Source organism: Crocodylus siamensis, chromosome 7, assembly GCF_052110815.1.
Source record: "Crocodylus siamensis isolate JL-2025a chromosome 7, ASM5211081v1, whole genome shotgun sequence".
Classification (NCBI taxonomy): Eukaryota; Metazoa; Chordata; order Crocodylia; family Crocodylidae; genus Crocodylus; species Crocodylus siamensis.
The window spans coordinates 63,681,964-63,702,044 of record NC_143401.1 but is presented as its reverse complement, the minus strand read 5'-3'; the positions used below and the strand labels follow the sequence as shown (position 1 = coordinate 63,702,044).

The window sequence follows — 20,081 nt, the reverse complement described above, 5'->3', positions numbered from 1 at the left end:
CTGTTTTCTGGAGCAGACAACACAACCTAGGCCAGCCCAGGATGCTGGGGGACTCTGGTTTAACTTAGATCAGGAAGGGGTCTGGGACAGTCATTGCATAAACCAGTGAATGAAATCCCTGGGGCTCACACACACAACTGGAACTGAGAGTCCCATGCCTGACAGAGCTCTTGGTGCAGGCTGCATGTGGCTCTCACAGCTGGGAGCCCCATCAAAGGGGGCTCCCAGTGATGGAAGCCTGCTTCTTGCCCAATCCTGGACTCCCCGTAGACTAGCAATACAGCAAAACTGGATCTAATATGAAATCCCACAATTGGACCTCCTGCTATACATGTGTGACATAGCAGGAGAAACAATTGTGTGGATAACACGAGTAGGGACTGGCTTAATTTGTGGTTTTGTGGAAACGGTGAAATCATACAACATTAGGACTAGAAGGGACCTCAGGAGGTCATCTAGTTCAACCCCCTGCTCAAAGCAGGACCAGCCCCAACTACATCATCCCAGCCAAGACTTTGTCTAGCTAGCTGGGTCTTAAAAAACCCCAAAGATGGAGACTCCACAACCTCTCTGGGTAACCTGTTCCAGTGCTTTACTACCCTCCTAATGAGAGTTTTTCCTAATATCTAATCTAAAACTTCCCTTGCTGCAACTTCAGACCATTGCTCCTTGTCATTTGGAGTTGTCCGCAAAATCCATGAAATCACTAAAAAGACCCAACTTAATAACAATAAAATGCTAGCTCCTCAGTGGGTGCTGGATAGTGAGACAGCACAAAGGGCAGCAGACAAGGTGGTAGCTGCCCCTTCATCCCTCCTCCCCCCACCAAGGCCTCTCTGCCAATCAGTACCAAGGGCCAGGGTCTCTCCACCAATCAGCACCGAGAGGTGCAGCTGCTGCCAGTAGTCTCTGAGTGACGTGAGAGGGACACAAGAGATGCTTTGTTTTGCTACAATTTAAGTAGGGCCTGATGCATTAGATCTAATCACATCTTTACTTGCACATGTAAAAGGGAATCCAACCTCCCCCCCTCCCAAAAAATACACACAAACAAACACACAAACAAAAAACTTATCCTAATTGTAGAAAAAGATTCAAATACAGGGAAGGCAAAGAACCATTTACCATTTATTGTCATCTGCATTTTTTGCCAGTAGTACAAGTTCAGAGCTATAGAAAGGAAAATTACAAGTACTTTGTAGAGATTCCAAATTACTTATCATAAGGCACTTTTCTTGTGGTAACTCTAGCAATATTAGTCCTTACTAAAATACGAAGTTTCATTCAGTGTTTTGTTTGCTATGATAGTATAATTTGTTAAAATAAAAGTCGAAGAGAACAATTAAATGTCCCCTAATTTCCCCTTTATGCTAAGGCAACTGTTACTGTAAATTTTAGAGTAAAACATGATTTTACTATTCGAATGTTTCTCTATGTCAAATTTACAAAGTTTATTAATAAAAGCAGAATGCACAGTATGCAAGTAGCTCACTGTTCCAAAATACTGCTCAAATAATTATACAATATACAGGAAGTGATTAAACAACATTTACAAAGGCATAACATTCACATTAAATTAGAACTCTGCAGATGGCTCAGAAAATTTGGAGGTGCATATCAGTGGCATGGCCATATGCAGACATTCAGTTTCTACTGGGAGAGTCACTGTTCTCCCACCAGAAGCCATGAATATACTGATGATCAGAATTTTTCTCTCAACACAAAAATGGCTGCTCCACCAGAAAAATTACCTGGGAATAACCAGGATTGAATCTTTACCAGTAGTTTTTTTTTTCCTGGGGGGGGCAAATGTCCATATACTTTTCCTTCTGAGAGAAGCTGCAGTATAGGTCTTCAGCATCTAGGGTGCTTTGCTCCCATGCTTCCTCCCTCATTTTTCCCCTCAAGGAGACAATGTATTGCTTGGGTACTGCTCCAGCTAAGCACAGAGCAGAACACCCACCCCTCCCTTCACAATCCCACATTATGCTGCAGAGATGCAGGTTGACCCTGAGCAGTCTGGGGCAGCCAATCAGGATTGTCCCATGCACTGCTGCTATCTGTCTTTGGGCAGACTGAGGGAGCTTACAGAGTCATTGGCTGTGCAACTTCAGCACTGAAAGCACTCTGCTCACCAGCAGCTCAGCACTTGAATGTCCAGGCATCTCCAGGTAAGTTTTTCTAGCAGGAAACAAACCTAGGAGAAAATTATCCCAGGTCACCTGAACGTGTACACAACCATTGTGACAAGAATGTTAGAGTGATTAGGGAATTCCCACAATAAATCCTGGTATTCCTTTCTTTACAAATGTACTAACTTAAATGCAAAAGATATAGCTAGCAAAAAACCCCACAAACAAGGACTATTATTAATCTTAAACCAATCACTCAAACCCACAAATAAAATAAAATATAACCCCCTCTGATCTTACGTGTAAGGAGCACTCAGCACTTGGACATTTTCTTACTATTGCACAGTTAGAAAGGTAGTATGGCCTAGAGCCCAAGGCTCACCACACAAAAATATTTCTGGCCCCATGGGCCAGATGACATGCTTTATGGGCTGGATCTTGGTCACCCCTGATTTAGATGGGACTGAGCAACAGTCTAGAAACCAGAACTCCTGAGTTTTAGTCCACTGATACCAAGGTAAAAAAAATCAAGGCCAATATAAAAGTATCACATCAGGTTTTTCTTGTATTATTATTTGTATTACCCAACGTGCCTAGGAGCTTATGCAATTTGGCTGCACTCCACTATGCCAGTCATTGAATAAACAAACCTTGAGTTATCAAATGTTTCCCTTTTTTGAATCCCTCAAAAGTGGGGAATCAATTGACATTCTTGCATTTAAAGCAAGAATCAACTGTTTCAAAACACTTGGGCCTATCATGATGGGGCCTGAAAAATTCACAGTCTGCAATAAGAGTTGCTTAGTCATCTTACTGATTCTGGCTTTGTTGACTGATTGTACTTATCCACAAAGACAGCCCTGAAAAAACTGGTTCTAGCATACACCCCTAAATGGTTGCATCTCTCCCTGCCTCCCTAACATTTAACAGTTATGTTCCAGAAGTACTGAATAAAGAATTTCTGCCTATAATTACCATGTAGACTAATAAGAAGAGCTATGCTGATAAAATACTTCATGAAACATGACCTTTCCTGAATTTAGTCTCCACAAATGAGGGCAAGCATTTATGTATTTAATATATCATAATGACTTTATCGCATAGACTTAAACTTTAGGCCAATACTTAGATGCTTTTCTCCACTGGTGCCCTCATTGCATGCTTATACCTTTTATATCAGAGTGAAGTTACATGTTACAGTTAGGCTATACTAAGGGCTTTTAAAAAGTGAAAGCCTATGCATTAAACTTCATAAACTTGTGCTAATGGCCCTATGAGCATCTCTAAGTTACACCACTTCAGGTAAGGGTTAACTCCAAGTCATGTTACCTAGCTCATGTTAGGGTAACTTTGGTTTCCTCCATGGAGGTAAAAATCAGCAATTTGCAATCCTCCAGCACCCCAGGATAAACTATTCCCAGCTGTCCCTGCCTTAAACCCAGAGCAGGGATAAAGCGCAGGTGTCTTGGCTATGCCCCTGCTTGTCAGTCTTCTAATGGCAAGACAAAAGTTGTACTAAAAAAGATTTAGATTAGGGATGTGAAAGGTCAAACGTTTAAACAATAAGTATATCTATACCAGTAATGCATTACCAGTTAACGTTTAGTCTGGGGTACTGTCTAGCAGGGAAGGGAAGTGGTGCTTTGCTTCAGGAACAGGAAGGTGCTGGGGCACGTAAGACAGAGGGAGGTAAGTGGGGAGGGAGGAACAAGAACAGGAGTGGGGGGGGGATGGGGACTAGTACCCATAGCCTATGAGGTTAAAAAGGAAAACAACAGGTGGCCTAATGACTCAATTAAGCAATTAGCTGCTCATTCACAGGGGCTGGGAAGTTGGCTAGATGTAAAGTCTTAAACCTGTCCCCAACCTGAATTGCCTACTCCCTCCCACTGTGCCAGCAGCTGCAGCAAGCTAGGAAAGCCTCTGGCTGCTGTTGGCACCTGCAACTTCACATTAGCCGTGTTGTCCGGTAGGGCTTGCTGCTCCACAATTTCAACAACTTGCAAAGTATTACAAAATTTACATTAGCAAAGAATAATAAGGTGGTAAAACAGGCCACCTCTCTCAGCACTGACCAAGTTACTTCAATAAATTACCCAACCCAAATTACAATTTCAAGAACCCATTTTATTTATGTGCATTATACTTATGCACACCTGGAACATTTTATTACTGTAGAATGAATGAACAACATTTTAATCCAGAATAAAAATTATCTGTATCAAAACAATTTATATTATTTAGGTTAGAGGATCAAATCAAGCTTCAGTTTTCCAAAAAAAACTTATATGTATTACAGCAGAAACCAAAAGAGCACATCTTTCTAATTGGTAGACCTTTTTCACCTCACAGAACATACAGTGGCCAACTCTGAAACACTACTGAGTTGTACTCATTTATACTCTCTCATTCCCAGCCAGCAACCACAAGAAAAACAAAACAAAACAAAACAAAACAAAACAAAACAAAACAAAACATCTGTTCACTAAAAAGTAAAGAGGTGCAGATTTTGCAATGGAAAAAAAATGGCTTCATGTTTCCACCTGGGGTGATGTATAAGTGAATAAGAAAACAAAGCCTCCATTACCCCAAAGAGTTGTAACCGCAGGTTTATCATACAATCTTCTTTCTGTATAGTCTTGCTTCAGCTAGTTTGTCCCTTTTAATGGATTTCCTGGGTAACATAGTGGCCCTACTGAAAAAAATCTTTCATTCTCTTCAATGGAATTGAATTCCACCTCAATTTTACCTTGTTGGTTCAAAACCAGAAAATAATCTCAGAATATATAAAGCAATTTATATCCAGAAAGAATTTTCTGCCAAGGCAGCATTATACAACTTAGTTTACTATTTACCAAAGTTACAAGGGGTAAACAAAGGTTTGCTCCTTCATAACTTATTTCCTATTTACCACAGTAAGATTGTTCATGAAAATTATGGCAAATGCATCTAATATACTATACAGCTTCCATACAGGAGCAAACAAAAAAAGCTGAGCTGAAGATGCACATAAAACAACACTATTTGCACAGTTAGAAAGGATCAAGTATATTTTATACATTATTTATTTTGCTGTATTTGCTTCAACATGGTATATTTGTTCTTACTCATTCTACCAGTTCCTTATTTACTTAAAGAGAGTCCTACAATAATTGCTTATAATACCATACCTGCTTAAAGCTAAATATTTCACCAGCAGTTTTCAGAATTTAGAAATAAACCTCACTGTTTCAACAATTCAGATCAGTGTTTGGAACCACCATCTCTCTATTAAAATTGTCTTGATAATGGTGCTCCCAGCATAAGACTAAGCCCTTAAAGGCAGACAGGGCACCATTAGAAACATTAAAATCAAATGGTTTCAAAAAAATAAAAAAAATATTCTAAATACCCGTTTAAAAGCTGTGTTGTTCAACTGTTAAAATTTATCCAAGCATTTTACAAAATCAACAGCCTATCCCACACATGAACAAAATGTTCATAAGTATGTAAGTGACATGTATGTAAGTAACATAATAACCTATACTATTAAGATACTTGAAAAATTTGCTATTGGTAACTTTGAACCTGTCCAAATTTAACTGGATTTTTATAAGATTTGAATTCTATTTCACTTTAAATTATTTGCTTGGTATTTCCTTCACTTTTTACCTGCATTTTTTATAATCACAATCACATTACAAATTTCTTTAAACTACTTTGTATTACCTAATGTAACAAGTAAACCTACTTTAAGTACAATTTCTTTAACACAATACACTAATCCAGTATGCAAGGAACAAGCAGCCTGTTCCTTTAAAACAAACAAACAATCTTGGACCAAAGTTTGGCTGGCACATGGACAAAGCAAGCCCACAGGATACTACATTTACTACTTTAGTACACGTTGGAAGTGAAAATTTACAGATCTTTGCTCGACAGTTGCTGGAATCCAAAAAAATAAATCACTACTTGCCAGAGCACAAAGATATCCAGTCTCAGCAAGGCTTAAGAGAATATCTGTATGCGCTAACCTGAACTAATAAAAAGAGAATGCAATAAAGATCAAGGGAGGCGCAACAAGAACACTTGAAAGAACATAAATACTGCATTGCCACTTGAGGGAAGTGCACAGTGCATTCTCTAAGGGACTGATGAGGTCAGTTAGATTGGTGGAATAGGGATTTAAGTTCTGAAAATTCACCTTCTTGTCCCTCTTGGGTCTGAATAAGGCCCATGGGTTCATAAGCAAGGAAACCAGCTATTCTCACAGAAGCGCAAGAATTAGAATTGTGCCTGGTTCCTACCTAGACAACAACTGGGGAGAAAGCACTTTGCACATTCTCCCTGATAAGCACTCATGGAAGGCAGCCAAAAATACTCTTGTATGCTAGAAGGGGTCATATGGGGTAGGAGAACACAAAGAAAAAACAGACTGAAAGAGAAGTGCTATCCATCACACTAACTGCAGCACTGGTAAAATAAATGGTTTTCCCAGACTCCAAGTACATCTATTGTATCCCCTGATGAGGAATGTCCGATATTTATATTTTAATACATATCATAGCAAAATAAATACACGTTACCTTGCATCTTTGTGCTTGTAACAAATGCTTTTCCAAACAACCATGCCGATTTATCTGTTTTTGTAACAGTATTGAGGTAATATATGGGCAGCATATGCTTGGCTAAGTGCTTGTATTAAGCTAACCAAATCAGAGAAATATGTATTTGTCACTGGTTTGGAAATGCAAGTTTAAAATGTCAATATATCAACACCAAGTCAAATATACACCAATCAAAAATGCTTGTTCATGACTACTGCTGGACTAAATACTCAAGTTCAGTTTCCATAATATTTGCTCTATTTAGCTTCCTCAAAGTTCATCGGTGGTATTAGCATTGGTTTTTGGTAATTTACAAACTTCATTGAAGTGGCAGTTTTGAAGGATGTCCTTATAATGGTTCTTCAGGTCTGCATAGAAAGAGACCGTTTTCCCAGAGTGAGGAAGCTGCATCAGCTTTTCATTCAACAGTATCTGCACCTGGTACTCTTCTTTTGGGGTCTTGGCTTGATCACAGTGGTAAAGTACAAACACCAAGTTTGATGCATAGGGCACAATACGACCAGTGCGAAACTTACGATTCATTTGTTTATCGAAATTGTTAGCAGTAAGGGGCTGGTCATCTTTGAAAAAACCCATGAGAGCAAGCAGTGGAAGGAGGGTCTCTGCATGTCCAAACTGTAGAATTACAGGTGAAGAAATGGGCATGGAACTAGAAAACAAGAGTGAAGAATCAGCAAGACAGTAACATGCCTCTAAAAAACAAAACAAACAAAAACCCAAACATCAGCATATTGTATAGTTGCTAAGAAAAATAGTTTAAATGAGTAAATTGTTTAAACACTGGTTTACTTGGAAGTTTTCTAAAAACCTCTTTGGAAACAGGAATGAAAAACTGAACCTTTTTAACATTTATATCTATATAAGTTTTTTGTACAAAAATAGTTTTTAATTACTGGCAGTCAAATAAAAAAATGTTATTAATATTCATTATTTTTTTAAGTAGTTACAACTTCAGTGCAAAGTTATAGAAATAGGAAGACACTATGTGAAGGGTATGGTCGAAGCAAACAGGAAAATGATTTGCCAAGGCCCAGAATACTAGAACTAGCAGGTACCTACTGAAATTAAATAGGAGACAGTTTTGAAAGCAACAAGAGAAAGTACCACTGTACTTAGCGTGTAACTTGAGAGGGGAAGAAACCAGGGTGGGAGAAATACCCCGGGAAATTTGTACATGAAGTACTCATTGCAGATGCAGAGGGAAGCCCAACCAGAGCAGTGAGCACTCTGCCACATTTCCGCAGTGCATACTCCCTGCGGATTGGCGGAGGCAGCATGAGAACAGGTATTTCTAACCCTAGAGAGGGGCTGCTGGGAGCATGAGATGCCAAAAGGTCTTGCCCACTGTCCCACAGATCACTGAAGGGGAAGCAACTGGGTCCATGGGGCAAGGTAGCTGGAGGGTCACCAAAAGAGCCTGGACACACTGCACCAGAGAATCGTTCCCAGACAGTTGGGAGGAGACAGGAATGGCAGAAGCAGAGACTGAGTCTTATAGGGGCATGACTTTTTTTTTTTTTTTTTTTAGTTTGCCTGTTCTTTTTCCTTATTTCTTTCTGTTTGTGAGATTGGGGTCCCTCACTCAAAGCACCAGGAAAGCCTGCAAGAAGGAAAGATCCTCTCCTCACAAAAGCAAGTTGATCCTGACCCTGACGAGCCAGGTCAGGGTAAAGACCCTCTGAAAAATTGATTTTGAGTTGACTGACCCCTGAACTGGGGAGGAATTGATTTTATCTGATTACCTCAGGAGTACTTGATAGACTGAGGTAATGTGACTGGCCCAGGAACTGGATGGAATTGATTTTCGTGGGGTTTTTTTCTTTTGGATTAATTAATGGACTTTGGTGTGGATGATTTAATTTGATTAGCCCAGGAATCTAGGATGATGAACTACAAGACTGTCTCATGGACCCCTAATAAACCTACTAGGATTTATTAGCCCAGGGGCCAGGCATGAATTGATGTAAGGTGGATCTTCACAGACTGAAGGATATTATTAATGGATACACCTGGGAGGCTTCAAGGAATTGGTTTAGGAATGGACTCACAAATCCTACATGAAGAGGCCTAGCTCCTAAAATTTATTTAGTGAACTAAGAGTACTGGCTAGGCGTCATCTCTAGCTGAGATGAGATCCAGGCCCTGATGTGCCATTCTGGACGTAGTTAGATTGGGGTATAAGGAGAGGAGTTGCTCCACAAAGAGAGCCCATCCAGGGGATCCAGCAGAAGTCACTGTCCAACCTCTATCCAACTCCCAAGGTTTCAAACAAAGAAACCCACACATCAAGACACGGAGGGCAAGAGAAGGATATCAGAGGTTGGAGGTGACAAGATCATCCAGTTTTTCCCCATAGCTCACTCTAGTAAAGTATCAGGTAGGTGGGGACCGCTGCCTTACAGCACCCTCCGCCAACAGAACTCATTACCACAGAAGGCTGGAGAGGCAGGTAGTATAGCCAGGTTCAACAAGAGACTAGCCAAATTCATGAAAGATAGATCTATTAATACCTTTTAAAACAGTTGGAAAAGTTTCCTCTGGCATCTCTAAACCAATGAGGGCAATGAACAGGGTACAGATCACCCCAGCTATCACCCCAGTTCAATGCCCTCCCTCTTGGAAAAAAAAAGTTACTCCTGCCACTGTTAGAGACACTGTGCTAGGACCACTGGTCTGACCTGGTTTGGCACTTCTTATGAAGAACAGCTGAACTGCATTCCCAGTAAGTTATGCGAACATTTCCCTCAGCTATTCCATACAAGTTGTTAGGGTCACAGTTAGGAAAGGTCCATTTCCCAAAAAGGACTTTACAGATTCACAGAAGTTTAGGGCTGGAAGGGACCTCATGAGATCATTGGGTCCATCCCCCCTGATCTGGGCAGGAAAGACTGCTGGGGTCAAATAACCCCAGCAAGGTGTGCGCTCAGTCTCCTTTTGAAGATATACAAGGTAGGTTGCCTGCATTAACCCCACTGGGAGTCTATTCCAGAGTCTAGTCACACAAACCATGAAGTTTTTCCTTGTATCCAGGATGAAACCTTCTAGGAGTTTATGACCGTTGCTCCTGGTTTTCCCCTGGGGAACTCTGGTGAACAGTTGTTCGCCTAGTCCCTGATATATCTATAAGCTGCCACCAAATCCCTCCAAAGTTTTCTTTTCTAGGCTGAACAGTCCCATATCTGTCAGCCTTTCCTCATATGGCTTGCTCTTCAAGCCTCTAATCATATGAGTGGCTCTTCTCTGGACTCTCTCAAGCTTCTTCACTTTAAATAAGGATTTTAACAAAATTTTGGGGCCCCCACTGTCTCCTTCCCAGCAAAAACAAATCGAGTGGGCCAGGAAAAAAGGAAACTTTTGCAAAGTAAGCTTTACAGAGATTTATGTAAGTGGAATCCTCTTAAGGAGTGACAAGACCTGGGAAACCAGAGCACAGGGTGGCGGGGGGGGGGGGGGAGCGGGGAGAAACATGACAAAGTGAAGGCACTTGACCCCAAACCTGTTATAAGAGGTTTGACAGCTTCTTCAGCATATAATGCTTGTGCTTGGAGAAATACCCTTGATTTTTACCAAATAAAACCTAATACAAAAGCTTTAACACCGTCAGTTCAAAACAGGAGTAAAATATGCAACTTTCTGTCATTCTCAGTATTGTGTTATTACTGCAATTTAAATTATGGGGACTGATAGAATGACAAAGTTTGGTTATGTAGGCACAGATGTATTAAATAGCAGAAAGACAAAGCGTAAGGTTACAGCACAACTAATTACACTGATCTAGGGCAGATCTGACTTACGTGGCCTTTACTTATATTACAAAGAACAAAGGCTGTTTGTTGTGTATTTAATATACTCTTTCTTCGCATATTCCTACTGGTACTTAAGACATTTCACCATTTTATGAGAAAGTTGTTTTAATCACCTCATGGTTAAATGAATTCAAGGCATGGAAATTATCAAATGAAATAAAGGCCACAGATTACTGCCTTCAAGTTGGCAAGTGTCAAGATTCTCAACACTAATTCTACTATAATAAAGATATTTAAAACCTATGACACACTTATGACAAGTAAGGGATAAAAAGCTAATTAGTGCTAAGATACAACTTCAGAGTTAAGCACAAACCTATTAGCACCTCAAATTAAAATATAACAAGCTATAGTAAAATCCACGTAAGCACCTTTTTAGCATAGCCATTTTTGAGTGTAAAAACTTTATACTCTTCTATGCAGGAAACATGTTACTAGTTTAAAAGGTATACTCTTCTTTGGCACAATCTGATCAGTGAAGAATTTTAAAATTATGTTTTGATCCCTACAGATATTCAAACATTAGCATGGATTTATTAAAAGATATATTGCTACCCTATTTTATCTGTACTTGCCTTCTGTAGAAAAATAAAAATTTTGACTTCAAAGGCTGGGCTGTCACTAGCCCTTCACAGGTAATTAATGTCAGTGGATCAACAAGAGGAACTCTCCCCCATCCCTTTAATACATCTCTAATGGAGCCAGGCACAATTTATTCAGAACTATACACACTTCTCATTACTAGCATACCTGGGGACACCAGCTAAACAATAGTAGGAGGATGTCCAATGAATACACATGCTAGCCAACAAAGTTAATGATTCATAATAAAAAATTAGCCTTGTAATCAAAAGAAGGCAATCTGTTAAACATTACATGTTACTTAACTAAAGGAGTAATGAACACTGGCTTCTTGCAGGTAGAAACAAACTAGAGGTAGATCAAAATTCTGCAGAAGGATTTCCTGGCAATATCTCAAACAACTCCACAGCAATAAAACTCAGATGCCCCATCTAGTAAACAGACAAATGTAAATAGAATTCTTTTGGATTCATTCAGGTGAAAAGGCGGTATTTAGCAATGGATATGAACCCTATAATGCCAACACTAAAATCCACCCATGGATAAAGTACAATTTGATTAGTTTTAAAAGAAGGAATTTCCCCAAGCATGAACTCAAAAAAATGTATGAAGCATCTAAAAAAGGTTCAGTGAAAGGACCTTATGTTATTTGATCAGGAATCCAAATTTCATATTAAAAAAAGCAATATTTTCATGCACAGCAAGATTTTGAAAGCATATTGTCGGAGGGATGTTACAGCAATTAATTACAACCCTTTTTGCAAAATTTGCTCTAATACAGACAAAGAACAACGTTCTGACTCTACACATATAACTATGATCTTACATATATAACCATGATCAAAACCTAACCTCTACCGTGGATTACAATAATCAAATAAACAAACAAACTTAGGAAAACCTGAATTCCATTTATTGCCCTTACAGATGACTACTACTACAGCCCATGAATAGATTCTCTATTGAGAGGACACATTAATTTCTTGTATTTCTGTTTTGTACTACACTAATATCTAACTTGCCAAACAATACTCTACCATGTGCAAAAGTATGTTGCCTCAAACGAAAGAAAGGGAAAACAAGAATTAACTATATAGGAAGTTACAAATACATAGATACAGATCTCTCTCTCTGTCTCTCTATAATCATCCAGCCATCATCAGCCAGAACTACATCTGACAATCTGTCACGGACTTAAACGACAGCAACAAAAGAAAGTTTCTGGAAAAAGGCTCCTATAAAGACATGAAAAATAATAAACAAACAAATCAACTGTAATTTGCAGTCAAAAAGTTAAAGGAGGTATTACTACTCTTTCTACAGGACAGATAGCCAAGCAGAAGACATTCACACTATTGTGAGTTCAAGGGCTGTCTACCATCAAGTTATGCGAGTCTTTTTGAAGAAGTGACAACAAAAATTTATAGTACCATAAGCCATTACAAATTGCTACTCCATTTCATGCTTATTTCTCCCATTAGGTCCTATCTGAAGTGAGACAGTTGTCATGGAAACAATTGTTGAAGACAGGCCTCACAGTCGAGAATGATTATCTTTCATGACTGTCTTATCGGTGTGTCCAAAGAAGCCTATCTGGGATCGAAAGACTTTACCACAGCTCAGTCATGTGTTTGTGTGGGGTGGGTGTCACTAGCTTCTTGATTTTGTCTGCAACACGCTGTTTCTACCATTCCTTCCCCCGCCCCCATCTCCTGTTGTGGTCATGATGTTTCAAAGTACTGAGATCCCTGAGCAGACTCTTCTTCCACTTGGGCAATGGTCTCCCATGTGTTGAGTTTAATGTTGCATTTTTGTAAGTTGACCTCAAGGACATCCCTTAAATGCTTTCTCTGCCCTCTTCTTGAGCATACACCTTGGCTGAGCTGGGAGAAAACTTGCTTTGGAAGTCTGGAGTCAGACATCTGGATGACATGACCAACCAACCAAAGTTGATGTCAGATGATCATTACCTCAGTACTTGTAGTGTTTGCTTGCAGGAGGACACTGGATTTGGAGGATCTTCCACAGGCAGCTTTGATGGTACTTCTCCAACGTTAGATGTCTCTTGTATGTTGTCCATGTCTCAGCTCTGTATGGCAAGGTGGGGATCATGACTGCTTGACAAACTATGAGTTTGGTTTCAGATCTGATGTCATGATCTTCAAACATTTGTTTCCTCAGGCATCCAAAGGCTGCACTTGCACATTTGAAACGATGGTGGATTTCTTTGTCATTGTCAACCTTCTGTGAGAGATGGCTTCTGAAGTAAAGGAAATACTCAGTGTTCTCCAGAGTCTCACCATGAATCTGGATTACCAGAGCTGGGAACTGTTCTTTAGGAGTTTACTGATGGAGGACTTAGTCTTCTGAATGTTAAGTGTCAGTGCCATTTTCTTGTAATTGATAAAGATGATGTCAACGATAGCCTAAAGGTCCGCTTTCGAGTAAAAACATACTACATAATCATCACCATATTGGAGCTTAATGATTGCAGTTGGGGTGGTCTTGGTTCCAGTTTAGAGTCGGCTAAGGTTAAACAGCTTACCATTCATTCAGTAGTTTAGCTCCACTCTGGCTGGAAGTCTGTTGGTAGTCCGATGCAGCACTGCGGCAAGGCATATTGAAAAGAGCATTCGAGTGATGACACAGCCTTGTTTAACTCATGTTTTAACACCAAAGGACACATCCACACATGCAAGCATGTGACCTTGCAACAGCTCAGATAGAACCGGTACAAATCTGAGCCAGGGATTTTTGCCTCAGCACATGTGCCTGGACATGCACTTTGTGGTGGAGCACATTGTGCCACTTGGGGCAAAATAACCCTGTCTGGCTGCTCCTGGATCTGCAGCCAGGGTGAGCTAGAACCTGGGGTCAGCACCTGTGCTGGCCCCAGCAGTATAAAAACCTACCTTGTGCTGAGCAGGAGGCTGGAGGCGAGTGGGGGAGTGATCAGGAGGCTTGCGATAATTCAGGGATTCCCTGGTGGACTCAAGCTCCTGATCACTCGCCCACCTGGTTCCAGCCTCCCACACTGCCTGCAGCTTAGCAGCAGCAGTGGTAGGGGCCACTTGGGGCCTCATGTCAGAGCCCCCCGTGTGGTGCCGGGCAGTGGGGGTTGGCCCTGGCTGCCTGGGGTGTGCAGCCTGGCTCAGCAGAGCACCACATGCTGTCTGGAAGCTCAGGGGTGCTGTGGACATCACCTGGGGCTCAGCGCCACTCAGCCTGAGCTCTGAGACAGCGTGCAGCATCCTGCTGAGCCAGGCTGCACTCACACAAAGCAGCAGCAGGGCTGGGGCTGCCCCTGCATAGGCAGGCTGTACCATGAAGCCACGAGCGGCCCCAACTGCTGCTGCTATGGCCAGTGAGTGTGGGGGAGCTGAGAAAGCAGGCAGGGGGAATGAACAGTGGTTGGACAGGGCCTCCCCCATGGGCCACTCCCCCCATCTCCAGTCCTTCAACCCCCTACTTACCTGGCAAGCTGGGTCCAGGTCCCTGCAGCTCACACCACTGCTTGCCCCACATGGGCAGGCAGTGTGCCTCAGCACCAGGGCAAGGCCAGCCATAGAGATGTTCTGGCTGGCTACTAGAGCATCTCTGTGGAGGACCAAGCCTCTGGTTACCTCAGGGCATTGTCTGGGACTGTGCTCTGCCCCGCTTTTTTCCCCCCAGAGTACTGTTTGACCACTGGATCTCCATGGGTCTAATTTTGCCCCTGCTCTGCAAATTTGCAACACAGGGAGCATTTTTTTGTTCCTGCACGTACCTCTTACAGCATCTCAAAGGGGTTTGAGATGCTGCAAGAGGCACGTGTGCACTTGTCTGGACATGCCCAAAGGGTTCTGTGATAGAGCCATTACTGAAAACCACTGCTTGCATACCATCATGGAGCAGGCAAAGAAGGGTGACAAATTTCAGCGGGCATCCATACTTCAGAAAGATCCTCCACAACGCTTCCAGAGTCAAAAGCTTTTGTAAAGTCAAAGAAAGGCGTGCTGAGAGGCTTTTCTCCTGCAGCTGGTGAGTCGTGAAGCTCATGTCAGTTGTGTCTTTTGATGCCCTAAACCCGCACTGAAATTTTGGGAGGAGCTCTTCAGCTAGTGGAAGGAGATGTTTGAGGAGGGCTCTCACAATGATCTTTCCTGTGGCGAACAGCAAAACAATTCTTCTGTAGTTTCCACAGATGGACTTGTCTCTTTCCTTGAAGACTGTTGCAATCATGGCATTCCTGAGGCCATCTGGGATTTCCTCATCATTCCAGACCCTTAAGTTGAGGGCATAAAGCTACCATGTGAGCTCCTCTCCCCCTCGCTCAAAGATTTCTACAGGAATTCCTTCTGCTCCAGACGCCTTGGCATTCTTCATCCACTTGATTGCTTTCCTCACCTTGTCAAGGGTTAGAGGGATTCTGAGATCATCTCTGACTGTTCTCAACTCCATCCCACAACATCCACTCTTACCAACAACAGTGTCTCAACTGATGTGGCCTTTAAAATGGTTCTTCCAATGGGCATTGATGGCTTGCCTTTTCTTGATCACATCTCCTCCATCCTTAGTTCTCAAAGGGGTTGGTTCCTGAGTGCTCAGTCCGTAAGTGGCTTTGGAGGCACTGAAGAAACCATGCATATAATGGATGTCAGCGAGATGTTGAATCTCCTTAGCCTAGTCTTCTCATCATTTGTTCTTCATATCACAGGTCCTCCTTTTGACCTCTGCCTTGGCTTGCTGGAGATTCAGTTACTTTTGTTTCGAGTTGGTATAATTTTACCAAGCACAAAAGGCCTTGTGCTTGCAACTGATTAACTCTTGGATCTCCCAGTTTTTCTCATCCAACCAGTCTTGATGTTTGCTGGGAGAGAATCCAAGCGTCTTTTCACAGGTGCTGATAATGATAGCCTCAAGGGCATGCCACATACTGCCGACATTCTCTCATTGTTGTTGATTGGAATTCAAGTTTTTTGTTGAGGCAATGGTGGAAGGTCTCACTTGCTTGGGTCCTTGAGTCCTTCAATGTTGATCTTCCATCGGCATTGCTTCTGCTATAGCCATCATTTGGGAGCTAGTTCGAGTGACATAACCAAGTGGATGAGTCGGTAATCAGTCCACCAATCATCAGCTCCTAGCATAGCACGGATGGTGTGGATATCTTTATGCTACCAGGTACAGGCAATGACATAGTCAATCAGGTGCCAACACTTAGATCATTGGTGTTGCCATGGTGTCTTGTGCCTGTTTTTCTTATAGAACAGGGTATTGGTGATGGCGAGCCCACGTTCTATGCATTTTGTCAAGACAAGGATGCCATTCAAGTTGACCTTTCCTACTCCTTCCTTGCCAATGTTTCTGTTCAAGAGGTCAGAGTCTCTTCTAACTCTGGCATTGAAATCACCAAGAAGAATAAGTCTGTCTTTCTCCAGCAAGGACTTGGTCCAGGTTGGTGTACAATTCCTCCCTTGGTTTCACTGGCGGCATCAAGAATTGGGGCATACATGCTGATGACAGTGGCATATTGGTTCCCTGCCAGTTTAATACTTAACTGAAGTGAACAAAAGGTTTTATTTGAAGTTAGGTCTTATTTGAACTAAAACAGCTAGCATGGGAACAATTATTAAAAACAGGCCTTGAGTACAATGTATAACAATTAGACACTGCTGCATACTTACACACTAGACACCTAAAGCCCATTCTGGAAAGTAAGTCATTTACAATATGCAGAGGATGCCTGTGCTCTGCCAAAGCTTTTAACATAAGGGTTATATAGCACACAGGCCTTATGTTCTCCTTATGGAGTTAAGTTTAACATTAGAAAGTTAGAAAAAGGAAAAAAAAATGTTCTCTCTCCAGCTCACTATTTTGGCCTTCACTACTGGCTGTGCTGGCATACTTAAGTACCTTGATTGTATTAGTTTCATTATTCCCTTGAGGCTCACATATGTTTCATTAACAAAATAGTAAACATAATAATAAAAATTCCATGCGTCACATTTGTTTTACTTCACTTGCAAACATGGGGAATAATATACTAAGCCCAAAAACAAAAAGGAGCAGACCTGAAGAAGAAACAAAGAAGACATTGTCATTGTCACTGTAATTTGAGGTCTGTTTTGCTATCAGATTAATTCTATTTGAGAAAGTAGAGCCAAAACTATCATACCACTTTAAATAAGGATTAGTAGGATTATTTCCTTGTACATATCTAAACTAACATTGTTCCAAACTTTCAGTTATCTACTTAACACACTTTGTGTGTGAAAACAAATATTTTCCTCACAGGCTCTACAGAAAACATATTTTTGCAGATCACAAGAATGACTTCTAGCCTCTTCACCCTTTATTATCATTTAGGCCAATGTATCGTTTAATAAGTCTATAAATTACTATCAAGGTTAAAATTGTGGCAAAGGCATTTTCAATTAGAAGGAATACAGCAAAATGCCATTCAGTAGTAAACAGTCATCAATCCCTTTGGATCACAGAGTATGTGAGAGATGTCACCAGGACCTTCAATGCATATGCCTAAGTAGAAGCATGGAGGAGTGGAAGCTGCCCAGATCTTCCATCCCCGCTTTAGACTGTCACAGGGGCACTCAGGTGCTCTGTGCCTATGAAGGAATAAGGACAGCTGCCAATCTCCAGGGCAGTTCAGGTGCCGGTTGCTGGGGCAACCGCACTGGTCAGGTGACCAGAAAGGGGCAGGGCCAGGCCTTTATAAACAGCCCAGGCTGGAGCCTAGTGGCAGTCTCCCTCTAGCAGCCTAAGGAGCAACAGCTTTGCTGCAGAGCAGAGCAGAGCAGAGCAGAGCAGAGCAGAGCAGAGCAGAGCAGAGCAGAGCAGAGCAGAGCAGCCTGACCACCCGAGCGGCTGCAGCATGGTACGGGGTGGAGACAACCCTGACAGGGAGGCTTGGAAGGTGAGCCACGGTGGCACAGCATTTATGTTCCAGCCAGGGGGTTTGTTTTGAGTGATAGCCGGTTGGCTTATGGCTTTATGTTCCCTAGTTTGGTATTGTTGCACCGGAGGATTGGGTGAGGCTGTAAGGGGTGGAAGGAGGCCTCATAGGAGCGCCCCAATGGGGTGGGGGTTCCTGGTGCCAGTGAGGGCACACTCATATGGAATAGGGGGCCAGGTAAGGCTACGGCCGCCTGAGCCCTATTGGGAGAAGCCCGAGCAGGGCATAAGACTCCAGACGGTGGGTCAGGGGGCCAGGCACGGCTACGGCCACCTGAGCCCCAACCGTGAGAAGTGCGGGTGATGAGGCCCAAGTGAGAGTGACCACAGGAAGCGCTAGGCACAGGCCCGAGTGAGGGTGACTGCGGGACAGATGGGAGGCAGGCCCCAGGAGAGGGTGCATACTGGGAGAAGCCCCAGGAGAGGGCGCACTGGCCCCAGTGGGGCACTGTCTGTGTGAGAGATGCCCCGGAGAGGGCACGTACAGAGAGACGAGGCCTGGTGTGAGAAAACATTCCGGTGGAGGCCTTTTGAGAGAGCCTCTGGGGAAAGTGTATGGGCAGGATAACGTCTGGAAGATCTGTGAGGCTTGGGGCATGCTAAAGGGGAGGTAGGAGGCAAGCATAGCCCATAAGGCTGGGGTGCACCAGGTCACTCTGTACAGAGTAGGAGCCCGGACAATCCTAGCAACGTGTCCAAGGCGACAAGAAGCAGCCTCCCTTCTAAAACTATATAACAACAAGACGTGGCAGGTGAGAAAGAGGGTGTTGGATCGTCTACTTGGCACAGTAGGGGGCGCTAGAGAGATCACGGCTGTTCCTAGACCCCACTCCATGACATAGACCACTAATCCAGAATCCAGAGGACAGACCAAGTCTGGACACTTGGTGCTTCAATGGCAGTAGTTATATTTACATCCAGGAATCAAACCCACATCTCCTGTATAGCAGACAAGGATTCTACCACTGAACCACACCAATAGATTGCCATTCAGTACAAGCACATAATACCCCTGCTTGTGAGAGACAAAGGTCGCTGCACTAAGTAGACATATATTCCTGATAAACTAAAACAGTAGCAACAAATCACAATCAATAAGATAATGGGCCTGAGATTTATAATCTCATTTGTTAAAGATTAAGCAGTATTGACTTCAATAATTATGGTAAGTTTCACAAAGGTTTTATCTTTTTAAATTGATAGTATATAGTGTGTTCATGTTTTCAGATGTGTGTGCATCACTGTGGAGACAGACAGACAGAACTGAACTTCAGTCCATACTATTTCTGCCATCCTTTTCTTGACTCTTAGTATTTAGGTTAGAAATAGTTTGAGAGAAAGCATGCCCGAATGCTACACATTCAAATCAAACCTGGATAGATACAGCTGTGCCGGGCTACACAGCTCTGGCATCAGCTCCATGCTGACGGTGACTGTGTGCGCACCTTGGAGCGGACAGTGGGGTACTGGAGCCCGCCCTGAGGTGTCCGTGCAGTCACTGCCAGCCCAGAGCTGATGCCAAAACTGGAGCCTGGCACTGCTGTTGGCAGCCTGCCCACTGTTTGCTGTAGCTGCCCAGAGCCCAAGTTGGCTACAAACGGCTGCACTGGGCTCCGGAAGCCTGCGATCACCTCTGGGCTGCAAGCGGGGCAGAGACTGGGGCTGCACTGCCCCAGACCCCTCCCGCATCACTGCTCCAAGGCACAGGTGCATGCGCTGGTACAGAGCTGATGCCAGAGCCCAGCACAGCTGTTTAGAGCCTCCTGGCTGCAGTTGGTCCCAGCTCTGGTGAGCTGCTGCCAGCCAGGAGCCTGGGCTGGGGGTCAGAGGTTTTGGGTGCAGGGCAAGGGCTTTGGATGGGGGGCAAGGGGCACAAGCAGGCCTTCCTGCCATGTACCCTTGCCCTCGTTTTGTTTTTCTGGCATGCCGGCACTCTGGCAGCTTCCAAAGTAGGCATTGTGGGCTTTTTTCAGCACTCCAGCCGAAAAACATTGCCTATCCCTGGA

General features: G+C 42.9%; 1 protein-coding gene across 3 annotated transcripts in view; it reads right to left on the bottom strand.

Moving 5' to 3' along the window:
- Window positions 1-1,115: 1,115 nt before the first annotated feature.
- The window catches only part of MINPP1 (multiple inositol-polyphosphate phosphatase 1), a 50,811-nt gene continuing 31,845 nt past the window's right edge, over window positions 1,116-20,081 (bottom strand). For 2 of the 3 annotated variants that reach the window (XM_090056531.1, XM_090056530.1), the window contains one exon: window positions 1,116-7,388. In XM_090056531.1, the coding sequence (XP_089912657.1) occupies window positions 6,989-7,388 (400 nt within the window). In that variant the 3' untranslated portion in view covers window positions 1,116-6,988. The remainder of the gene's footprint in view (window positions 7,389-20,081) is intronic. The other variant, XR_016443419.1, reaches the window with a different exon arrangement.